Below are 22,509 nucleotides of genomic sequence, written 5' to 3'. Positions count from 1 at the left end.
CCATAAGGTCCTGTTACCTGGTGGAGGAGTGACCAGGAATGTCCAGAGACAGTGTGTATCAGATGGTCCAACAAACTGGCAATCTCTGAGTGGAGTTCTAAAATCTCAATTTCATATTTATGGAGAAGTGATTGTACATATCCATAGGGTGAACATGATGTTTTTAGCACATGCACACAATGTATGCTGAAAAAAAATAGCTTAAGGGAACTTTCCCTCCCCATATCATTACCTTATGATTCGAGGTCTGTCCTCCTCACTTCAGTTCTTCATAATACACATGACAAGGTCTGGGCACTGCAGCCCCCACCCACCCCACTCACTGTGGCACACCAGGACTGGGTCTTCCTATTCACCTGTATTCCTGTACCTGTTATCCAGCCTCCCTCCTCCTCCTCCTCCTCCTCCTCCTCCTCCTCCTCCTCCTCCTCCTCCCTCCTTCCCAGCCTCCAGGGCCACTATTTTGTATGTAGATTGAAGCTCCCTTGGCCTCCACATAGGAGCACATACAGTCTTTGCTTCTGTCTGGCTTCTTTCATGAAACACAATGGCCTGTCCCCTTTATTCTATTGTAAATAACAGGATTTCATTCTTCTTGAAGGCTGAAGTGCCCTCAGTTATAAATATACCATATTTAACTACTGTGAAGACTGCCCCAGGAACTTTGGATAATGCAGGTACGTCTTTGGAAGCTAATTTCATACCATCTATTTTGCATTATCAAGATCTACCTCCATGAGTCTGGATTTTTATGTTTTTCCGCCTCAAAACCTCTTAGTTAATCTGCCCATGTGTAGTTTTGTGGCTCAGACTCTTTCATCTTTCTCTTCATCCATCTCCTAATTTTCATTCTATTCAACTAAAATTCACAGAGGTCAAACTCCTTATCAGGAATTGTACTAGACATCATGGTTGCAGGCACAGACGAGATAGGGTTCAGAATTTCTAGGAATTTATACTGTGATAGGAAAACTTCAGTAAGCTGAGGATGATGGAAAGGAAAGAGGATCCAACAAAAAGGCAGGAAATCTTCAGAGTTGGTCTCATTTACATCACCTCAGAACACATCTCTGCAAGTGAGTTTCCAGGGCAAAAATGCACCCCAAGCATCACTTGTGAGGTTACGTGTTAAAGGTATAAGATTTGGTTTGTTAAAATTAAAGACAATCCCTTATTGTAGGTAACTGGGAAAGTGCCCTGTTATATTCACGCAACTGAGATTTCCTGGTGAAGGTTAAAAGGCTGATCCAATGTGGAACCTCAGGAACAGTCCTGGGGACAGGGAGGTCCTGTAGGGAGACCCCAGGGAGGAGTGGCTTTAAAACCTGTGAAAGCTGAAGTCGTCAAAGGGCTGGATGGAGGAGGCCAGGCTCTCAGGCCCTTGATGTGGTGCCCACTGCTGCTCAGGAGAGTCCTGCCAGGGCCTTCACTGGGACACCATCCACCTGACACCTCCAACTCCCTGCTCCTCAGACTGTAGACAAAGGGGCTCATCATGTGGCTGACACCAAGGCCACATCAAGGTCATGTAGACAACAAAGTGCCTGCAGAACTGAGGAAGACCTCAAGGCCAGTGCTAGAGTTTCAATCTTAAGTGTCATCCAAATGCCCTGTGTTAAAGCTTCATCCCCAGCATAGTGCTACTGAAAGGTGGTAGAAATACTAATAGGAAGGTTTAGTGGGAAATCTTAGTTCACTTGGGTATTTCCCTCAAAAGGGATTGTAGGACCTTCATCTCGTCCTTTTTCTTTTCTACTTTCAGGCCATGAGGTCAGCACCTTTCCTCTGCCACATTCTTTCCACACCTCGTCATGTGCTCATTGCAATAGGGCCAAGCCATGGGGCCAATCCAAAACAGATTGGAATCTTGAAAACTGTGAGCCAAAATAAATGTCCTCATCTTATAAATCAATTATCTCAGCTGTTGTGTTATAGTAACAGAATGCTGACTCATGTAGCCAGTGCATAATGCAAGGACATTACCAATAGTTTAGACACACATGCAACAAAGGCTTTGAACTGGTTCCTGACTGTCAAAAACCTAGAATGATAGAAACTAAATACCCTGCTATGCTATTGATGAGGTTGCCTGAACAGAGGAACTCAGGAGTCTGCCAAGATCTCAGAGGAGTGTGGACTTCCCATGTGTGTGCAGAAGGGAGGCAATAGGAGAGGTTCTTAAGTAGTAAAAGCCTCAGTGTAAATAACACGTCCATCTATATTGTCTCCCTTTGTATCTATAGAAAAGAGAGTGAGGGCAATAAAATGTCAGATACCAGCATTTCTTATTGTTTATTTCAATATCTAACATTTTGACCCCAATCAGAAAGCAAACTTCACCACAGTCTTCTGTACATCTTATGTATGGATTGACAGAAAGCCACAGCCCATTGTCAACAAGTTGGTGTTCTCTTTCATTTACCTGGTCTTGATTGAAGAAAGTGCACAGGGTAATTTTCAGCCCAGGATGCACCATGACACCAATGACAGCTTACAGTCACATGGGTCAAAGTGAACCGCAGTCACGGGTTCAAGAGGAAAGGGAAACACATCAAAATGTGAACAGTTTATTTTGATGAACATAAATTATAGTGATATTTTTAGCACATCCACACAATGTATGCTGAACAAAAAAAAAAATGTTAGGTTCAGCATGATATTTCCACACCTGCCCACAGTGTTCACTGTTCAAATCTAGCCTCCCTTAACCACCCTCTCCAACCCCTTCCCAATGTCTAGTAATCTCTATCCTATGTTCAGGGGGACATTTTACTTTATTTTAAACCTCCTCTTGAGATACCATGATGTACTTGTCTTTCAGTATCTGTCTTCTTCACGTAGCACAATATCCTCCAGGTCTATCCACATTGCTGGGAGGCTGGAGAAAGTCACCTACATTCTGATCCCCTTTGTCCACAGTCTGAACTCAACAGCTCACTCAGATGTCCATCACTTTTTATTTATAATTTTAATTGAACTTTTAATTGGAGAGAATTGTAGATTAATGGGCAGTAGTAAAAATCACAGAGAGATCCAAGGCCCCTTTCATGAGCTTCCACCATGGTAACATAAGCAAAATATCACAGCCAGGTATTTACACTGATAACAAGGAAATGAATTTACAGCAAGAAGAATCGTCCATGGCCATGTTTATTGTAGCCTCATTCACAATAGCTACGCTGTGAAGTCACCTAAGTGCCCATCCCCTGGTGAGAGGAGGAAAGAAACGTGGCATATATACAACCTAAACATACTCAGCCATATGTAAGGATGAAATACTGTTATTTGGGGCAATGTGGATAGAACTAGAGCATATTGTGCTAAGTGAAGAAGGCAGACAACAAAGACAAGTACTTCATGGTGTCTAAAGAAGAGGTTAGAAAAAAAAATGTAAAACGTCACCCTGAACATAGGATAGAGATTACTAGATATTGGGAAGGGGTTCATGAGGGTGGATAAAGGAGGCTGGATTTGATCAGTGCACACTGTGGGCAGGTATGGAAATGCCATGCTGAACCTAACATTTACAACAATTGATGATATTCAAAATAAAATACAGAATAGCTCCCATCAGTCACATGCCCTGAGTTTTGCCCTGTTACAACCCCATCTACTCCACTCCCTGCCCAGAGGCTGGACCTTCAAACCACTAATCTATTCACCATTAGTATATTGCTAGCATTTCAAAAATGTTGTCTAGCACATAGAAATATGTACCTGGGAAATAGCGAAGTGGGTACCTCTGGGGACCTCTTTTGCCCATGACTATGTTAGGCACTGTGGACACCATGATGAAAAAGAAACAGGATCCAAAAAGTTGAGAATAAAACTTAATGACCAGCTAACACCATGGTATGTTAAAGGCTACCTTAGGAAGATTGGAAGTTCCGGAAGTCATACAGGAAATAAATCATGAACATACCATTGAAGATCTATTTTCTGTCGGACATGGTGGTGCATGCTTCTAATTCCAGTGACTCAGGAGGCTGAGTCAGGAGGATCAAAGATGAAAGCCAGCCTCAAAATTTAGTGAGGCCCAAAATAATTTAGCAAGTTACTATCTCAAACAAAACCCAAAAATGTCCATAGATATGGCTCAGTGGCTAAGCACCCTTGGTTTCAATCCATAGTACTAAAAATATTTTTTTCTCAGATTTCCCTCTATAATAAAATTATGAAAACAGCCTTAGTTGATAAATATTTTCACATTTGAATATAAATTATGACTATTTTTAGCAAAATAAATAATTAAACATTATGACATATGTCATTTGAGATTAACTTATTTCTAAAATTATATCTCATGGAACAAATGAGTATTCACAAGAATTTCTCATCCAAAGATGGGAAAATTTTGAGAAAGTTCAAAAATGACAAATGAACAGGAATGAAGTTCATAGAGATCAGAATGTGCAAAAAAATAATGATTCAGGGGAATTGTATGCAGAAGTCAAAATCAAAGAAATGGAAATGCAGGAAAAAAGGAGAAGAAGAAAGTTCTGCTTCCAGCAACTGATAAAGAATCCCAGATTCTGACTCGCAGGCTCTGAGCCTTGCAATCAGGGGCACTTATTCAGAATCAAAAAAATTGAAATTTAATCTTTCTTACAGAGTCTTCTCAGAGCCCTCTTGATGTCCTTGTTCCTCAGACTGTAGATGAAGGGGTTCAGCATGGGGGTGACCACAGTGTACATCACTGAGGCTGTTGCAGTGGAGTGTGAGTTTTGGGTCACAGCAGAACTGAGGTACACACCTAGGCTTGTACAATAGAATAAGGAGACCACAGAGAGGTGAGATGCACAGGTGGAGAAGGCTTTGTACTTGCCCTGAGCTGATGAGATTGCACGGATGGAGGATACTATCTTGCAGTAAGAATAAATGATGCCAGCGATGGGGCCACCTCCCAGCAAGAAAGAAGCAATATATATCACCACCTCATTAAGAAAGGTGTCAGAGCAGGCACGCTGAATTACCTGGTTAAGTTCACAGAAAAAATGGGGGATTTCCAAGTCTGTGCAGTAGGACAGCCTAAAGATCATTAAGCTTTGCAAAATTGCATGTAAAAAACACACAACCCAGGACACCAGAAGTAGCAATCCACAGAGCCTGTGGTTCATGATGACCATGTAGTGCAACGGGTGACAGATAGCCACATACCGATCATAGGCCATCACAGTCAAAAGGAAGTCATCCAACCCACCAAAGAGTACAAAAAAGTGAATCTGGGTGATGCATCCTGCATAGGAAATGGCCTTGCTCTGTGTCTGGATATTTACCAGCATCTTGGGGATGGTGGTGGAGGTGAAGCAGATGTCCACAAAGGACAGGTTGGAGAGGAAGAAGTACATGGGCGTGTGCAGGTGGGAGTCTGAGATGGTGGCCAGGATGATGAGCAGGTTCCCCAGCACAGTGATCAGGTACATGGACAGGAAAAATCCAAAGATGAGGGGCTGAAGTTCTGGGTCCTCTGCAATTCCCAGAATAAGAAATTCTAAACGTTGACTATCATTCCCTGGTTCCATATGCATGTGACTACCAGAAATGAAAAAAAATAGCATAAAGAATTTTCCCATAGACAGGTATTACATCATTATAGAGAGACAAAACATATTTTGCTCTAAAAAAATTAATTTTAGGAATGGGTGTGTAGTTCAGTGGAGGAGTGCTTGTCTAACATGTGCAAGGCCCAGGATTCCATCATTAGCCCCACAATAAACAAAAAGAAAAAAAACAATGGAATGGAAATTAATTAACTTCTATAGAACGTGCATGTATTGTGTTTCCCTAAGGGATGCTGTGCCATCTCTAATGATGAATTCCTCTTTCACTCTCAGGGTTTTACTAGGAAGTCATGTATTTCAGAATTCTAAAGGGAAAATTAAAAGAGCCTTTAGAAGCATAAAAGGAGCACCCTTGATGTGCACTCTGGTGGTTCCTGTAATTTGGCTACAGTTAATAGTGCATCAGTAAACATGGAAGGACAGATATATCCAACTACACGCATTTCATTTCCTCTGACTATATTCCCAATACTGTGATTGCTGCATCATGTGATAACTGCATTTTAATTTTTATAGAACCTCCAAATTGTTTTTCATAATGGCTTCATTAATTTGTATTCCAAATAACTCTGGATAAGTAGTTTATTTTCCTGTACATACTCACTGGCCCTTATTATCTTTGAAATTTTTACAGTAGACCTTCTAACTGAAATAAGATATTATTCTATGACAACTTGATTAGCATTTTCCTGATAATTGACAATTGAGTATTTCTCATATGGCTATTGGCCATTTGTATGTATCTAGTACACAGTGGAATAATACTCAGGTGTTGATAAAAGATTGAATCCTGTCACTGGGGACAACCTGGATGAACCTGGGGGACATTATATGAACTGAAAATAGCCAGGTACAGGAACACTACAGCTGCAGGACATCATCCATAGGCAGATTCTGTAAAACCTGATGTCACAGAAGTGCAGCAGAGCAAGATGGTCACCAGAAGCTGAGGAGCGTGGTGGAGACAAAGGGATTTTGAGAAGCTTCTCAAGGCGAGCAAACACACAATTAGAGAAGAGGAATGACTTCTAGAGTTGTACTGCACTGTAGGGAATTATAATTAACAATAATATATTACATATTTTAAAATAGCTAGAGCAGAGGATTCAGAATGTTCCACCACAGAGAAATGATAAATGTTTCAGGTGATTAACTAATTACCCTTGTGCAATAATCACACAATTTATAAATGCATGGAAATATAAAGTTATACTAATAAAGTTGTATAATTACATGTTATTAAATACAAAGCAATAACTAAATATTAAGTACCAACCACATTCCAGGAATTGTATCAGTAATCTGTATGAGTTTTTAAAAAAAGTCTCCATTATCCAAAGAGAGGGAAAGAACATAAGCAAAAATGGTGAAAATCACTTAATATGTCCCATGGTGATGGGTACTAAGAGGAAAAAGAAAGAGTAGAGAGGTAGCTGTACTTTTACTGCAATGCAGGGAAAACCAGAAGGAAGAGAGGCATCCAAACAGAGACCACAAGGAAGGCAGGGCAGGAGCCACAAGTCATCCTCAGTGCTGTGGTCTTCACTGGGGGACAGTCATTCCTGAGGAACATGTTTGTTTTGGAAAACCAAGGCTTTATAGAAAGCCCTTGGCCAGAGAAGGATCAAGTAGAAGAGTGATGAGAAATGGTGTCAGAGAATGTTGAGGAATGAGCTGGCCTCATTGCTTTCTGAGGCTACAAGGTACAGAGAGCCCTTCATCGACATCCTAAACCTCTTATCCTCTTAAATTTCCTGCAAACACATTCTGTGAATTCAAAAGGATTTCCTCCTTATTACCACTTGAGGGTTAAGTTCTGACCTCTAGCTGCTAAGAGTCACCCTGCAATATATAAGCTCAGGTACGACTTCTCTGAGACTTCCATGAGGCACATAAACACACACACACACACACACACACACACACACACACACACACACATTCAAAAAAAAGAAGGAACACACTTCTTCCCTGTGTTTAAAAAGGAGCATGAAAATCTGTGCAGTCAACACAAGGAGAAAGAGAAATAGAGAAGGATGGGTAGTGAGAGAAAAGGACACAGAAGGCAAAGGGGTGGACAGAACATGAAGAGGTGAGGGCAGAGAGAGAGCTGACATGGACCCAGGGGAACAGGACCCTGCAAGCCCAGGTGTCTCCTCTGCAGGAGGGAAAGGCTGCCTTGGTCCTGGCAGCGTTCCAAACCCAGTGACCCTCGCTGGGTGCTCAGCTAAAACATAAACAATAAAAGTATGTTTTCTAAAAGACCAAAGCAGGGACATTGTTTTTTTTAACCTAGTTTTTAAATGTTTTCATTATTACATTGCAGTGATACATAAGGTTGGGGCTATTTTTTGAAAGTATTTTTATCTGTAGGTGAACACAATACCTGTTTTCTATTTACTTATTTTTTTGTGGTGCTGAGGATCCAACCCAGTGCCTCACACCTGCCAGGCAAGCGCTCTGCCCCTGAGCCCCAGCCCCAGCCCTGTTGGGGTCATTCTGACACAATCTCACATGCAGGGAATCTGTTTTGCTCCCCTTCAGTCCCTAGTACTTTCCCTCCTTCCCCTCCTCCCTCCCACTCTTCCTCTTCCTCATGTCAAGGTGTCTGACAGTCCATACACATTAGAAAAAATGACCAAAGGTGAAAAATCAACAATTGACAACAGGAGATATCCAAAGTACCTACAGCAAAGTGGGGAACTTTTAATAGAAAACAGCAGATCTGTCGTCCTGTGGCTGTTCCTTTCACCTGATGATTGACTTTTCTCTAGATTCACAGCAGATACGGCAGGCCTCTTTCTCCCTGTCTTAAAATTCACACAGCACGATTGTGCCTGTTCACTGAGTCTATAGGTCACAATCCAATATATGTGTGTGCTGGGCGATGATCAAATCAGGATAAGGAGCTTTGAATCTCTTTATCACTGAAGATTTCATTGATTCCATTATTTTTTTGTATGTGACATCAATTCCTGGTTGATATTGTTTTTTTCTATTTTCTGATAAGTAATATTTTGTTAGATACATAATAACTGTATAGATTTATTGTGTATTTTGTAATGTTTTGATACCCACCAGTGTACATCTCTCTGCTGTTCACTCTGGATTTTCCATTCCCCTTCCTTGCAAGGTACTCAGACTTACATTTACTGTCATTCCAACCTTCATACCTACCATCAGTCTTCTAAATGAGCTTATGCTACTGTAAGTTGATGGTCAACAATGATCTGTGTTGCTGATTTCTGGGACATTTTTAGTATCTTATAAATTCATTAATAAACTAATAAAGCTAGCAACAGACACCACCATCTCTGGGCTGCAGGCCAGGCTAGTTGGGCTCTCAGGGAAACTCAGGTGAAAGCTCTGATTCCTTCTTTTCCGCTCTCTCCTGAAGTGTCTGCTGGGTTCTCAGACTCACCTGGGTCGTGTCTCTGGTTCGAGGGTCTTCATTAACATGCATCAGTTCTTCCCTGGATGTTGAAGGTGCAGAGTGAGGCTCTGACCCCAGACAAGAAAACAGAAATGGGTCCAGCTTTGGTCCTCAGGTCAGATTTGAAGATCCTGAATAAGGAATTAAGTCCCAAGGGCATGCACTCAGGGAGAGCAGGAGCAATCACAGCCTACACCTTTCTCTATCTTCTCACTAGGCACAAGGCCTTCTTTATACTGCAACCTCTAAGCACCTGGTTTCCCTGCAGGACTCTGATCTAGACAGGAAAGGAGCAGTTCCCATGGATTCCTCAGGGAGCAGAGTGGAGTCAGGTGCATCAGCCCATATTACCATCAATCTACAGAACCCATCTTCCCAAAGTCCAAACCTCCTGTCATCATATCCCTCCTGGGCATTATAGTTTTCGTCCACGTATGAAACTAATAAACCTGCCCCAGGTAGTTATCTTATGTTCTCAAAAGACTGACTCATGTTGGAGACACAGTCTCTGGTGTCTACAGAAATTTTTTCTATCCCTATTTAACAGAGGAGTGAGCTCTTTTTTGTATAAAATGTAAATCCATAAGACAACATCTCCTGTATTCATTACACTTTGCCAATAATACACACAGTGTCATGCATCTGATAAACTCACTTGTTTCTAATGAGGGACCAAATGATGGCTCTTACCTTAGGATGTGAGTATGAGTTTGAAGAGATAAGAATCTTCAGGCGCCAAGACTTGAGCTCCCTTCTCATTTCTTGCTCATTCAAAGCTGGCTCTTGTCAGATCTCTTCTCTCAAATTTCAAAATAAAACGTGATTTTGTATGTACTTGCAGATTTCTGTGTGTGGATAACTCAACTGTTAAGAAAATCACAAATCCACAGGCACACATGTCGTATTCACACCTGGCACCATGACCACTTTCTGTGGACCCACAAAGTATTTCCACACACTTCATTTATTCCTCACAACATTGTTCTAATGTTACGCTTGTTTCCCCAGATTAACTTCAGAATAAAAGGCACTGGGGGATGTTAAATTTCTTGATATTAAATTTTTAATGGTGCCATTTTAGTGTCACATATTTTTAGGGCACCATGTGATGTTTCCATACTGGTATACACTGGGTAATGAGCAGATCAAAGTGAGCATATTTACCTAATCAAGATTTATCATTTCTTTGTGGTGAACACTCCAGACTCGTAGAGAAAAGGAAAATGAAATAGGGCAAGGAGAGCGAAGGGAAAGAAGTGGTACTGGGGTTAAGTTGGAGCAAATTGTATTCCATGCTTTATTATTATGGCAAAATGAATCCCAACATTATGTATAATTATGAAGCATGAATTGCAAAGAATATTGGATTCCATCATTTTTGAATATGCAGGACCTTATCATGACCCTACTGTGCAATAGAACAGCAGAACCCCTTCCTTTTACCTGACTACAACTTAGGACCCTGGGGCCAAACTTCTTCTGTCCCTCCTGCTCCCTTACCCTTTCCAGCCTCTGGGAAACAGAATTCTGCTCTGTGCTCCTGTGAGAGCAACTTCTTTCCCTTCTACATGTGAGTGAAGTCCTGCCATACTTGTCTCTCTGTGCCTGGCTTCACACAGTGACCTCTAGTTCTCTCCATAGGACTGAGGATGCCAATTTTATAACAATTATATATAAAGCAGTTAAACTTTATTGAACACTTTCTTCAATTGAGCACATGAGGGGAACTGTTCATAGTAATGTTTTATATCTTTTCATGAATAACTAGGAAAGAGGAGTTCAAAGCCTCCAGAGCAGAGGTCGTTAGGAGCATTAATTATCTTCATTTTATCAATACTTACTGTGCACAAATATTAAAGTATTACACTGTATTCACATCTACATGCAATTATTACATATTACTTATGTCTTTCTGAAAATGCTTAAGAAAATAGAATTTACTATCCTTACAAAAATCAGTATAGACTATATACATGAATTGAATTAATGCCATGCCCTATTTTTTAAATTAAGAAAATAATTATTGAATAAAATATTTTAAATTATGCATGTCTAAAATGATAAAATAATAGAATAAATCAGATATTATTACCATATGTTACTATGATACCTATGTTACTACTCTACATCATGTAAACCCAATGAATGAGAAGTCATACTCCATTTATATATAATGTGTCAAAATGCAGTCTACTGACATGTATAACAAATTGGACCAAATTTTTGAAAATAAATTTAAAGAATTGATAAGAAATGTTTTAAAACTAGGAAAAAACTTATTTGTATACTATGGATATTTTCCTCACTATATTTACCCTATAATATCAGGTTGCAAATCTCAAATATGAACAATAAGATGTACCCTAAAAATAAATTAAATTTAAACTAAACAAAATCCAAAAAGTCAAAGTAAACTTATACACATTAATTCAAAACAATTACAATTTTTAAAATGTAAGACAAAATGGTTAATGTGCCTGAGTCAGTGATCTAAAAGAATAAACACAAATGGCTTAGTAACATGAAAATGTGCTCAATTTCATGAGTACACAGAGAAAATCACATTAAAATCATCAAGGGGACATTAAATACTTTGCCTTGGTGTTTCCTGTAGTCCTAAATCTGCAACACCCAGAGACAGAGCAATTCTTTGTTGGGAAGAATCTCAGAAGCAGGAGTCTGTATCAGAAGATCTTATTTCCTCTGACCTTAATTTATACTTTAGTAAAGCTTCTCTAGAGCCAACTTAACATGAGGTCTGGGATGATGGCCTGCCCTCTGTGACCTCAAGCTCATTGCCTGGTTACGGTAAGATCCTGCTACCTCGTGAAGGTAGTGACCAGGAACCTCCAGGGACCATGTGTATCAGATGGTCCAACAAAGTGGCAAATGCTGAGTGAAGTTTTAAAATCTTAATTTAATATTTATGGACAAGTGATTGTACACATCCATAGGGTGAACATGATATTTTTAGCACATTCACATAATGTGTACGAACAAAATAGCTTAAAAAGACTTTCTCACCCCACATCAGTACCTTATGATTAGAGGTTTGTGCTCCTCACTTCAGATCTTCATAAAACTCATGACAAGATCTGGGCACTGCAGCCCCCACCCACCCCCACTCACAGTGGCACACCAGGACTGGGTCTTTCTATTCACCTGTGTTCCTGTACCTGTTATCCAGCCTCCCTTCTCCTCCTCCTCCTCCTGCCTCCTTCCAGCCTCCAGGGCTACTATTCTGTATGTAGATTGAGGCTCCTTTGGCCTCCACATAGGAGCACATACAGTGTTTGCTTCTGCCTGCCTTCTTTCATGGGACACAAGGGACTGTCCCCTTTATTCTTTTGTAAATGACAGGATTTCATTCTTCTTGAAGGCTGAAGGGCACTCAGTTATAAATATACCACATTTGACTACTGTGAATAGTGCCCCAGGAACATTGGGAAGTGCAGGTACGTCTTTAGAAGCTAATTTCACTGCCTCTATTTTGTTATTATCAAGATCTACCTCCATGAGTCTGGATTTTTTTTTTCTGCCTCAAAGCTAATCTGCCCATGTGTAGTTTTGTGGCTCAGACACTCTCTTTTTTCTCTTCAACCATTTCCTAATTTTCATTCTATTCAACTAAAACAGGACAAACTCCTTATCAGGAACTGTTCTAGACCTCACTGTTGCAGGCACAGATGAGATAGGGTTCAGAATTTGTAGCAATTCATAGTGAGTAAGTGGAAAACTTCAGTAAGTTGAGGATGATGGGAAGGAAAGAGGATCCAACAAAAAGGCAGGAAATCTCCAGAGTTGGTCTCATTTGCATCACCTCAGAACACGTCTCTGCAAGTGAGTTTCCAGGGCAACAAGGCCCCCTGAGCATCACTTGTGAGGTTAAGTGTTAAAGGTATAAGATTTGGGTTGTTAAAATTGAAGACAATCCCTTATTGTAGATAACCGTGAAAGTGCCCTGTTATGTTCACACAACTGAGATTTCCTGGTGAATGTTAAAAGGCTGATCCAATGTGGAACCTCAGGAACAGTCAAGAGAACAGTGAGCTCCTGAAGGGAGACCCCAGGGAGGAGTGGCTTTAAAACCTGTGAAAGCTGAAGTCATCAAAGGGCTGGATGGAGGAGGCCAGGCTCTGGGGCTCTTGATGTCTTGCCTACTGCTGCTCAGGAGAGTCCTGCCATGGCCTTCACTGGGGCACCATCCACCTGACCCCTTCAATTCCCTGCTCCTAAGAGTGTAGACAAAGGGGCTCAACATGTGGGTGACACCAAGGCCACATCAAGGTCATCTAGACCACAAAGTGCCTGCAGAACTGAGGAAGACCTCAAGGCCAGTGCTACATTTTCAATCCTAAGTGTCACCCAAAGGCCCTGTGTTAAAGCTTGGTTCCCAGCTTGGTGCTATTGGAAGGTGGAGGAAATGATAAGAGCAAGGTCTAGTAAGAAGCCTTAGTTCATTTGGAAATTACACTTGAAAGGGATTGTAGAACTTTTATCTCGTCCTTTTTTTTTTTTTTTTTTTTACTTGGAGACCATAAGGTCAGCGGCTTAGCTCTGGCACATTCTTGCCACCCCTCGACATGTTCTCATTGCAATAGGGCCAAGCCATGAGGCCAATCCAAAACACATTGGAATCTTGAAAACTGTGAGCCAAAATAAATGTTCTCTCCTTATAAATCAATTATCTCAGGTGTTGTGTTATAGTAACAGAATGCTGACTCGCATAGCCAGTGGATAATGCTAGGACATTACCCATAGTTTAGACCCACATACAGAAAAGGCTTTGAACTGGTTCCTGACTGTCAAAATTCTAGAATGATTAGAAGCTAAGCAAACTGCTATGTTATGGAAGAGGTTGCCAGAATAGGGGAATTCAGGATTCTTGCAAGTCCAGAACAGTGTGTGGTTCCTATGTTTGTTCAGAAGGGGGGCAGTAGAAGAGGTTTACTTAAGTAAAAACCATATTTTAAATGAAATATTCATCAGTACTGTCTTCTCTCATCTCTATGTAGCAGAGATCAAGATCAATGAATTGTTATATGCCAACATTTCTTTTTGTTCCAAATCTGTTTATTTCAATATCCAACATTTTTATACCAACCTGAAAAACAGACTTCACCACAGTCTTTGTACGTTTTGTGTGTGGGTTGACATTTTCATCGAGATGGTGTTCTCTTTCATTTACCAGCTCTTATTAGAAGAAAGCACATGAGGGTAATTTGAACCCTAGTATGCACCAGGACAGCAATGACAGCTTGCGATTCCATGGGAGAAAGTGAACAGCAATCATGAGTTCAGGAGAAAAGGAGAACGTATCAACTTATAAACTATTTACAAATGTCTTTCTCTGCTTTCCCTTTTTATTTATAAATCTTAATGGAACTTTTCATTTGGAGAAAGTTGTGGATTAACATGTGGTTGTAAAAAAAGAGAGAGAAATCCAAAGGCCTTTTAATCATTTTCCACCATGGTAACACTGATCAATATATCACAGGCATCTTATCAGTGATGATATTAAAGAAATGAACACACAGAGCAAGGAGAAGCACCCTCCTGGTGTCTTACTACATCATTCACACAGGCTCAGATTTGGAGTCCATCTAAGTGCCCATCACCAGAGGAGTAAAGGGAAAAAACGTGGAATATATACAACATGGAACACCATTTATCCTTGTGTAGGGATGAAATCCTGTCATTTAGGCCAATGTGGATGAAACCAGAGCACATTGTGCTAAGTGAATAAGGCAGATATCAGAAGAAAAGTACTTCATGGTCTCTGTCATATGAGAAAAATAAAAATAAAATAAAATAAATTCTAACTTGAATATACAATAGAGATTACTCTACATCAGGTTGGAGAAGGTGGATAATGGATGGCTATGTCTGATGAGTGTTCACCGTGGGCATGTGTGGAAATATCACACTGAACCTCCTTAATAGTTACAATTATTTATGCTCATCAAAATCACATACAGAACAGTTCCCAGTTGTCAAGTATCCCAAGTTTGTCCTGTTACAGCCCCATCCACCTTTCTCCCTGCCCAGTGCCTGACCCCACAGAACCATAAATTTACTCACCATTTATATATTGCTAGTATTTCAAAAGTGTTGTCTAGCACATAAAAATATGCACCTGGAAAAAATGGTGGAGTAGATACCTCTGGGAACATGACCTGTTTTGCCTATGACTATGTTAGGCACCGTGGACACCATGCTCAAAAAGAAACGCAATCCAAAAGTGAGAATAAAACCTCATGACCAGCTAATAATTTGGTAAGTTAAAGGCTACCTTATCAAAAATGGAAGTTTTGGAAATAATATAAGAAAATAATTAAAAATACAAAATTCAATATCTGTTGTCATCCATTCATGGTGCACAATTGCAATCCCAGTGATTCAGGAGTCTGAGGCAGGAGGATCACATATCAAAGCCATCCTCAGCAATATAATAAGACCCTAAGCAATGTAGTAAGACACTGTCTCAAACAAGAAACAGAAAAGGCTGTGTCTATGGCTCAGTGGTTAAACAGTCTTGGGTTCAATCCACAGTATCAAAATTTGTTTTTCTAAGATATACTTCCACAATAAATTTATGAAAATTACCTTTAGTTGTTATATGCAGTTTTTCACATGTGAATAGTAATTATGCATATTTTAAGCAAAATGAAGAATTACTTAGCATGACATTTGAGATTATTTCTAAAAATATATCTTATGGATAAGTGTGAATTTTCAAGTATTTCTCATCCAAAGTGGGAATAATTTGGGGCAAGCTGGATATGACAAGGGAAAAGGTTGGATTTCATATTGATCATGTATGCAACAGAGTGAAAGATGTAGTGGGATTCTATGTCAAAGTTGAAATCAAAAAATGGAAACTCTGTGTTAACATAGAAGGACCATGTCCTGCTTCCACATTCTGGTAAAGAGTCCCGGATTCTGGTTCTGAGGTTCTGAGCCCTGCAATCATGGACACTTATGCAGTCTCACACAATTAAAACTTTTATCTTCCTGAGTCACAGAGTCTTCTCAGAGTACTCTTGATGTCCTTGTTCCTCAGACTGTAGATGAAGGGGTTCAGCATGGGGGTGACCACAGTGTACATCATTGAAGCAGTTGCAATTGAGCGTGAGTTTGGGGTCATAGAAGAACTGAGGTACACACCTATGCTTGTGCCATAAAATAAGGAGACCACAGAGAGATGAGACACACAGGTGGAGAAGGCTTTGTACTTGCCCTGAGCTGATGAGATTGCACGGATTGAGGACACTATCTTGCAGTATGAGTAAAGGATACCAATGAGGGGGCCACCTCCCAGCAAGACAGCAGCAAAATATAACATCACCTCATTGAGAAAATTGTCAGAGCAGGCACGCTGAACCACCTGGTTAATTTCACAGAAAAAGTGTGGGATTTCCAAGTCTGTGCAGAAGGATAGCAGCAACATCATTAAGCTTTGTACCAATGCATGTAGGAAACTCACAACCCAAGACACCAGAACCAGCAATCCACAGAGCCTGCAGTTCATGATGACCATGTAGTGCAGGGGGTGACAGATGGCCACAAACCGGTCATAGGCCATCACACTCAAAAGGAAGTCATCCAACCCACCAAAGAGTACAAAAAAGTGAATCTGGGTGATGCATCCTGCATAGGTTATGGCCTTGCTCTGTGTCTGGATGTTCACCAGCATCTTGGGGATGGTGGTGGAGGTGAAGCAGATGTCCACAAAGGACAGGTTGGAGAGGAAGAAGTACATGGGCGTGTGCAGGTGGGAGTCTGAGATGGTGGCCAGGATGATGAGCAGGTTTCCCAGCACAGTAACCAGGTACATGGACAGGAAAAGGCCAAAGAGGAGGGGCTGCAGTTCTGGGTCCTCAGCAAGTCCCAGAAGCAGGAATTCTAAATGTTGAGTATCATTCCCTGGTTCCATATGCATGTGACTACCAGAAATGAGAAAAAGAGCATAACTAATTTTCCCATAGATAGATATTACTTACATCATTGTAATGAAACACTACATATTTTGCTGTAAATAAAAATTTCAGTGATGAGTGTGTAGCTCATGTTGGATCAGTTACCTAACATATGCAAGGCCCTGGTTACCATCCCTATACCTCAGAAAAGAAAGCAAGAAAAGGCAAGAGAAAGGGAAAAACATAAATTCTATAGAACATGTTTTGCTCTTGTCCCCTAAGGGATCTTGTGCCACCTCTGTTGAGGAATTTCTCTTTCATTCTAAAGGTTTCACTATCAAGTTATGCATTTTAGAATTCTAATGAGAACGTTAATCAGGCCTTTGAGCAGTATAAATTGAGCACTCCTCATGAACACTTTGGTTGTTTCTGTTTCTTGGCTACAGTGAATTGTGCATCAGTCAACGTGAAAGGGCAGATCTCTTCAAAATACCCATTTCATTTTCTTTGGCCACATACCAGTAACTGGATTGCTGCATCAAGTGATAACTGTATTTCATATTTTTGTGTATTCTCCATAATGTTTTCCATAATGGCTATAATAACTTGCATTCCTGCCAACTCTAGGTCAGGATTCATTTTTTTTCTCCACATACTCACTATCTCTTGATATCCTTGCTCTTTTTGATAATAGACTTTCCAACTGGAATTAGGCTTTGATTAGCATTTACCAGATAGTTATCAATTTTGAGCATATTTCTTAAGGCTATTGGCCATACAGATACACAGTGGAATAATATTCAGCTATTAATAAATGATGAATCTTATCATTGGAGACAACATCGATGAACCTGGGGGACACTTATGAGGTGAAATCAGCCAGGTACAGAAACACTAAAGCTATATGATATCATTACTGTGTGGATTCTGAGAAATTTTATCTCATAGAATGTCAGCATAGCATATGGTCACCAGAAGCTGAGGTGCATTCTGGGCCCAAAGGGATGAGGAGAAGCTCCTCAAGGGGAAAAAATTACAAGAGAAGAGGAATAGCTTATGTTGACATATTGCACAGTAGAGTAATTATAGTTAAAATAATATGTACCCTATTTTAAAATAGATATAGGGGAGGACTTTGAATGTTTGTCACAGAGAAATGATAAATGTTTCAGAAAATTAAGCCAATCATATTATTTTTATTTTGAGAAAATTAAGCCAATAATATACCATTTATATATATGTAAGTATAAAGCTATTTTGTGAACTTGAATAATTATATGTCAATTAAAATAAAGCAATAACTAATTACTGAGTACCAACTACATTCTACGCATTGGATGAGTAATCTGTATGAGTCAAAACAAAGAAGTCCACATTATCCAAAGAGAGGGAAAAAACATAAGCAAAAATGTTTAAAATCACTTAATATGTCCCATGGTGATAGGTACTAAGAGGAAAAAGAAAGAGTAGAGACTAAGTTGTAATTTTATAGCAATGCAAGGAAAACCAGCAGGAAGAGGTACATCCAAACAGAGACCACAAGGAAAAGAGGGCAGGTGCCACAAGTCCCTCAGCAGCATGGTCTTCACTGTGGGGACAGTCAATGCACAGGTCCTAAGGAACATGCTTGTTTAAAAAAACTGAGGCTTAAAAGAAATCTGTTGGCAAGGGGTAGGGAAAAGAGTGAGAGTGATGAGAGATGGTGTCAGAGAATATTAAAGAATGATCTGGTCGCATTGCTCTCTGAGGCTACAAGGTACAGGGAGTCCTTCATCCACACCCTGAACCTCTGGCCCTTAGATTTGCTGCAAACACATTCTGTGGATTGCAAAAGCATTTCCTCCTTGCTACCACCTGAGGGTTAAGTTCTGGCCTCTAGCTGATAAGAATCACCCTGGAATATATCAGATCAGGTCGCCTTTTCTGAGCCCTCCATGAGGCAAACACACACACTCACACACTCTCATAGCCTGATTTCTGCCATGGCCTCTCAGCACCAATCACCCTTACAAGGCTGTGAGCTTCACCAAAACAAGCCGAGTTTGTCTTTTTTTCTGAAGAATGTTGACAGGGTACCTGGAGATTCCACTCAACAATCTTTACATAAACAAATGAGTGAACCCACCTTATATACAAACAGAGATATGATAAATTGTGGTATAAAAGTGTATTAAGAATTGTAATGCAAAAAAAATCAATGAGAGAGCTCATGTATAATGGCATAATTTGGCGTGAACATACTTTATATACAGAGTTATGAAAAATTGTGCTGTGAATGGATACTTATGAATGTAATGCATTCCAATATTGTCATGTATGAAAGAAATTTAAAAAAAGACTGCTGCTCTTCTTCCCCATGTTTGAAAAGGAGCATGAAAAGCTGTGCAGTCACTAGAGGGTATGAAGAGAAATAGAGAAGGACCAGGAGTGACAGAAAAGGAGAGAGAAGGGAAAGCAATGAACAGACATGAAGAGTTGAGGACAGAGACAGAGCGAGCTGATGTGGACCCAAGGAACAGGACCTTGCAAGCCCAGAAGTCTCTTCTCCAGGAGGAAAAATCTTTGTTGGTCCTGGCAGCATTCCAAATCCAGTGACCCTCACTGAGTTCCCAGCAAAAAATCATAAGCAGCAAAATAAATTTACACAAAAACTCCAAAGTGGTGACATCATGTTTTTCATCTACATTTTAAATGTTTTCATTGCATTGCAGTGACGCATAATGGGGGTCATTAAATATGTTTAGTTGTAGATGGTCAAAATACCTGTATTTTACTTATTTATTCTTTTGTAGTACTGAGAATTGAACCCAGTGCCCACACCTGCTATGCAAGCTCTCTGCCACGGGACCACAGCCATAGCTCTGTCGGGGTCACTTTGAAACAATCTCACATGCAGGGAATCTATTTTGCTCTGCTTAAGTCCCCAGTACCTCCCTTTTCCCTCCTCTCCTCCCTCCCACTCTTCCTCTTCCTTGTGTCAAGGAACCTGACAGACCATACACTTCAAAAGAAAAAAAATGACCAAAGGTGAAAAATCAGCAATTCACAAGAGGAGATATTTACCTACAGCAAAGTGATGAACTTTGAATAAGAAGGAGCAGATCTGTCTTGCCCCTTTCTCTATTGGCTTGTCCCTAGTTATGTTGCAGATAAGGCATGCCTTCTCTCACCATTTTAAAATTCATACAGAATCATTGTGCCTGTTCACTGAGTATATATGTGATCATTCCATATATCTATGTGCTGTGTGACAATCACATCAGGGTAATTAGCCTTTCAATCTCATTCAGTCCTTACTCTACTTCCTTATCTTTTTACTTTGCTTGTTTTGTGTGTGTCATTTCGTAATTGTTCTTGGGTTTGGGGCTTTTTAAATTTTTTGTGCATGTTAGACATAATAATTATATGTTTATGGGGCATATTGTGATGTTTTGATACATGAAAATGTTGCATAATGATCAAAAAAGTGTACTAGCAAGAAAATGTAAAAATAAATTGCTAAAGCCTTGGAAATAAAAGATAAGGAAGTAGAGTAAAAAGTTATGATTGAATCTTTCTTATCTATAGAGAAATAAACTCCAATATACTTGTGGATTGTGGATATAATCTCCAGTAAAATGATGATGAGCAATGCCTACATTGAATCATGGAAAATCAAGAGGCACAGAGACCTAAGAGAGACATGAAAATTAATTGGAAATATGTTGAAAAGTTGACTTATTAGTGCAAGGAGTGCAGAAGAACTTTCACCAGCATTTTCGCTTAAAGCAAGGATTCACAAGTCAAGAAATATGCAATTGTTGAGTCACATCTTTCAGAATGAAAAACCCTGCCAGGAGCCCAATAACAAACACTGGTCTATTGGAAAACATTAGAATCTGTAGACTTTCAGACTCCCCACAGATACATCTCCACTTATGTTCTGTGCATATGTAAATGAAACTAGGGGCAACATGCAAAATAAGTAAAAAAAAAAAAAAACAAAAAACAAAAAAACTAAAGAATCAAAAAAAAAAATAGAATGAGAGGGAATACACTCCAACCCTAAGCAAGGGTCTCAACGAATTGAAATAGGTCGACAGCCATGCCGTTGACTTCATCTCGACAGGTTGTGAAACACTTGCAATGGAAAACTCTTTGGCATACTCATCTTCAAATATTAAGTTAGTTCATTTTCCATGTGGATACCCAGAGAGGAAGAGGATTCAATGAAATATCTATATCATGATTTTCTCCTGCAGGAATTTATTTATAGAAACTCCTAAATCTAGATCTTTCTCACCAATATGAAAATGGGTTGAAATATGTTTCATTATAATTTTTATAAATGAGCTCCCTCCAGTGCATATCTCTCCATACTTAATACTGGATTTATCCATTCCCCTTCATTGCAAAGGTATGCAGACTTACATTTTACTTTATTTGAACCACTCTGTGCCTCCCATCCCTCTTCTAATTGAGATTCCATTACCATAAGTTAATGGTCAACAGTGACCCCGTGTTGCTGATTTCTTGGTCACTTCTCTTTTTAGTATCTTATGAATCCATTAATAAATTACTTAAACTAGCAAAGGACACCACCATCTCTGGGCTGCAGGCCAGGCTGGTTGGGCTCTCAGGGAACCTCAGGTGAAAGCTCCTGCAGTGTCTGCTGGGTCCTCAGGCTCACCTGGGCAGCATCTCTGATGGGAGGGTCTTCATGCACAGGCTTCAGTTCTTCCCTGGATGTTGAAGGTGCAGAGTGAGGCTCTGACCCCAGACAAGAGAAGAGAAATGGGTCCAGCTTTGGTCCTCAAGTCAGATTTCAAGATCCTGAAGAATCAATGTGCCCCAGGGTGTCCACTCAGGGAGACTGGAGCAATCACAGCCCACAGCTTTCTCTATCTGCTCATTAGGCACATGTCCTTCTTTTTTACTCCAAACTCTAAGCACCTGAATTCCCTGCAGGGCACTGGTCTATAATCAGGAAAGGAAGAGTTTGAATAGAGTCCCCTGAGATCAGAGTGGAGTGCTATTAATCTGCCCCTTTTTACCACCAATCCATGAGCCTCACCTTCCCAATGTCCCACCACCCATCACCACATCCACCCTTTGTGTTCCACTTTTCTTCCCATGTCTAAAACTAAGGAACCTGCCCTTGTTAGGTATCTTGTGCCCTCCAAACACTGACTCACATTGAGGACACAGTCTTTGGCATCTCCAGAAGTTTTCTATGTCCCTCTTTAACAGAGGAGTGAGCTGTGTTTTTTGTAATGCAAAACCATAAGACAGCACCTCCTGCACTCATCACACTTTGTTGACAGTACCAGAAATTTCATGCTGGTAATGAACATACATTTTTTATGATGAGGGACCAAATGATGGTTCTTGATTTCGGATGTGAGTATGAGTTTGATAGAAACTAAATACCCGGCTATGTTATTATTGATGAGGTTTCCAGAATGGAGGAACTCAGGACTCTGGCAAGAACAGAAGAGTATGGGGTTCTCATGAGTGTGCAGAAGGGAGGCAGTAGGAGAGGTTCTTAAATAGTAAAAGCCACAGTATAAATCACACGTCCATCTGTACCGTATCCCCTGGTCTCTACACAGCAGAG

At 40.2% G+C, this 22,509-nt stretch overlaps 2 protein-coding genes across 2 annotated transcripts; both read right to left on the bottom strand.

Moving 5' to 3' along the window:
* Positions 1–4,595: 4,595 nt before the first annotated feature.
* Positions 4,596–5,522, bottom strand: LOC144253872 (olfactory receptor 7A17-like). The gene has a single exon (XM_077796529.1). It carries the CDS (start codon positions 5,520–5,522, stop codon positions 4,596–4,598), a length of 927 nt encoding a protein of 308 aa, XP_077652655.1.
* A 10,478-nt stretch (positions 5,523–16,000) lies between these two features.
* Positions 16,001–16,930, bottom strand: LOC113178425 (olfactory receptor 7A17-like). The gene has a single exon (XM_026382747.2). The coding sequence runs from the start codon at positions 16,928–16,930 to the stop codon at positions 16,001–16,003; it is 930 nt and encodes a 309-aa protein (XP_026238532.2).
* Between the last annotated feature and the right edge of the window lie 5,579 nt (positions 16,931–22,509).

Source organism: Urocitellus parryii, chromosome 3, assembly GCF_045843805.1.
Source record: "Urocitellus parryii isolate mUroPar1 chromosome 3, mUroPar1.hap1, whole genome shotgun sequence".
In the NCBI taxonomy this organism is placed as follows: Eukaryota; Metazoa; Chordata; class Mammalia; order Rodentia; family Sciuridae; genus Urocitellus; species Urocitellus parryii.
Note: the sequence above shows the minus strand (reverse complement) of the source record. Positions and strands in the feature narration are given on the sequence as shown.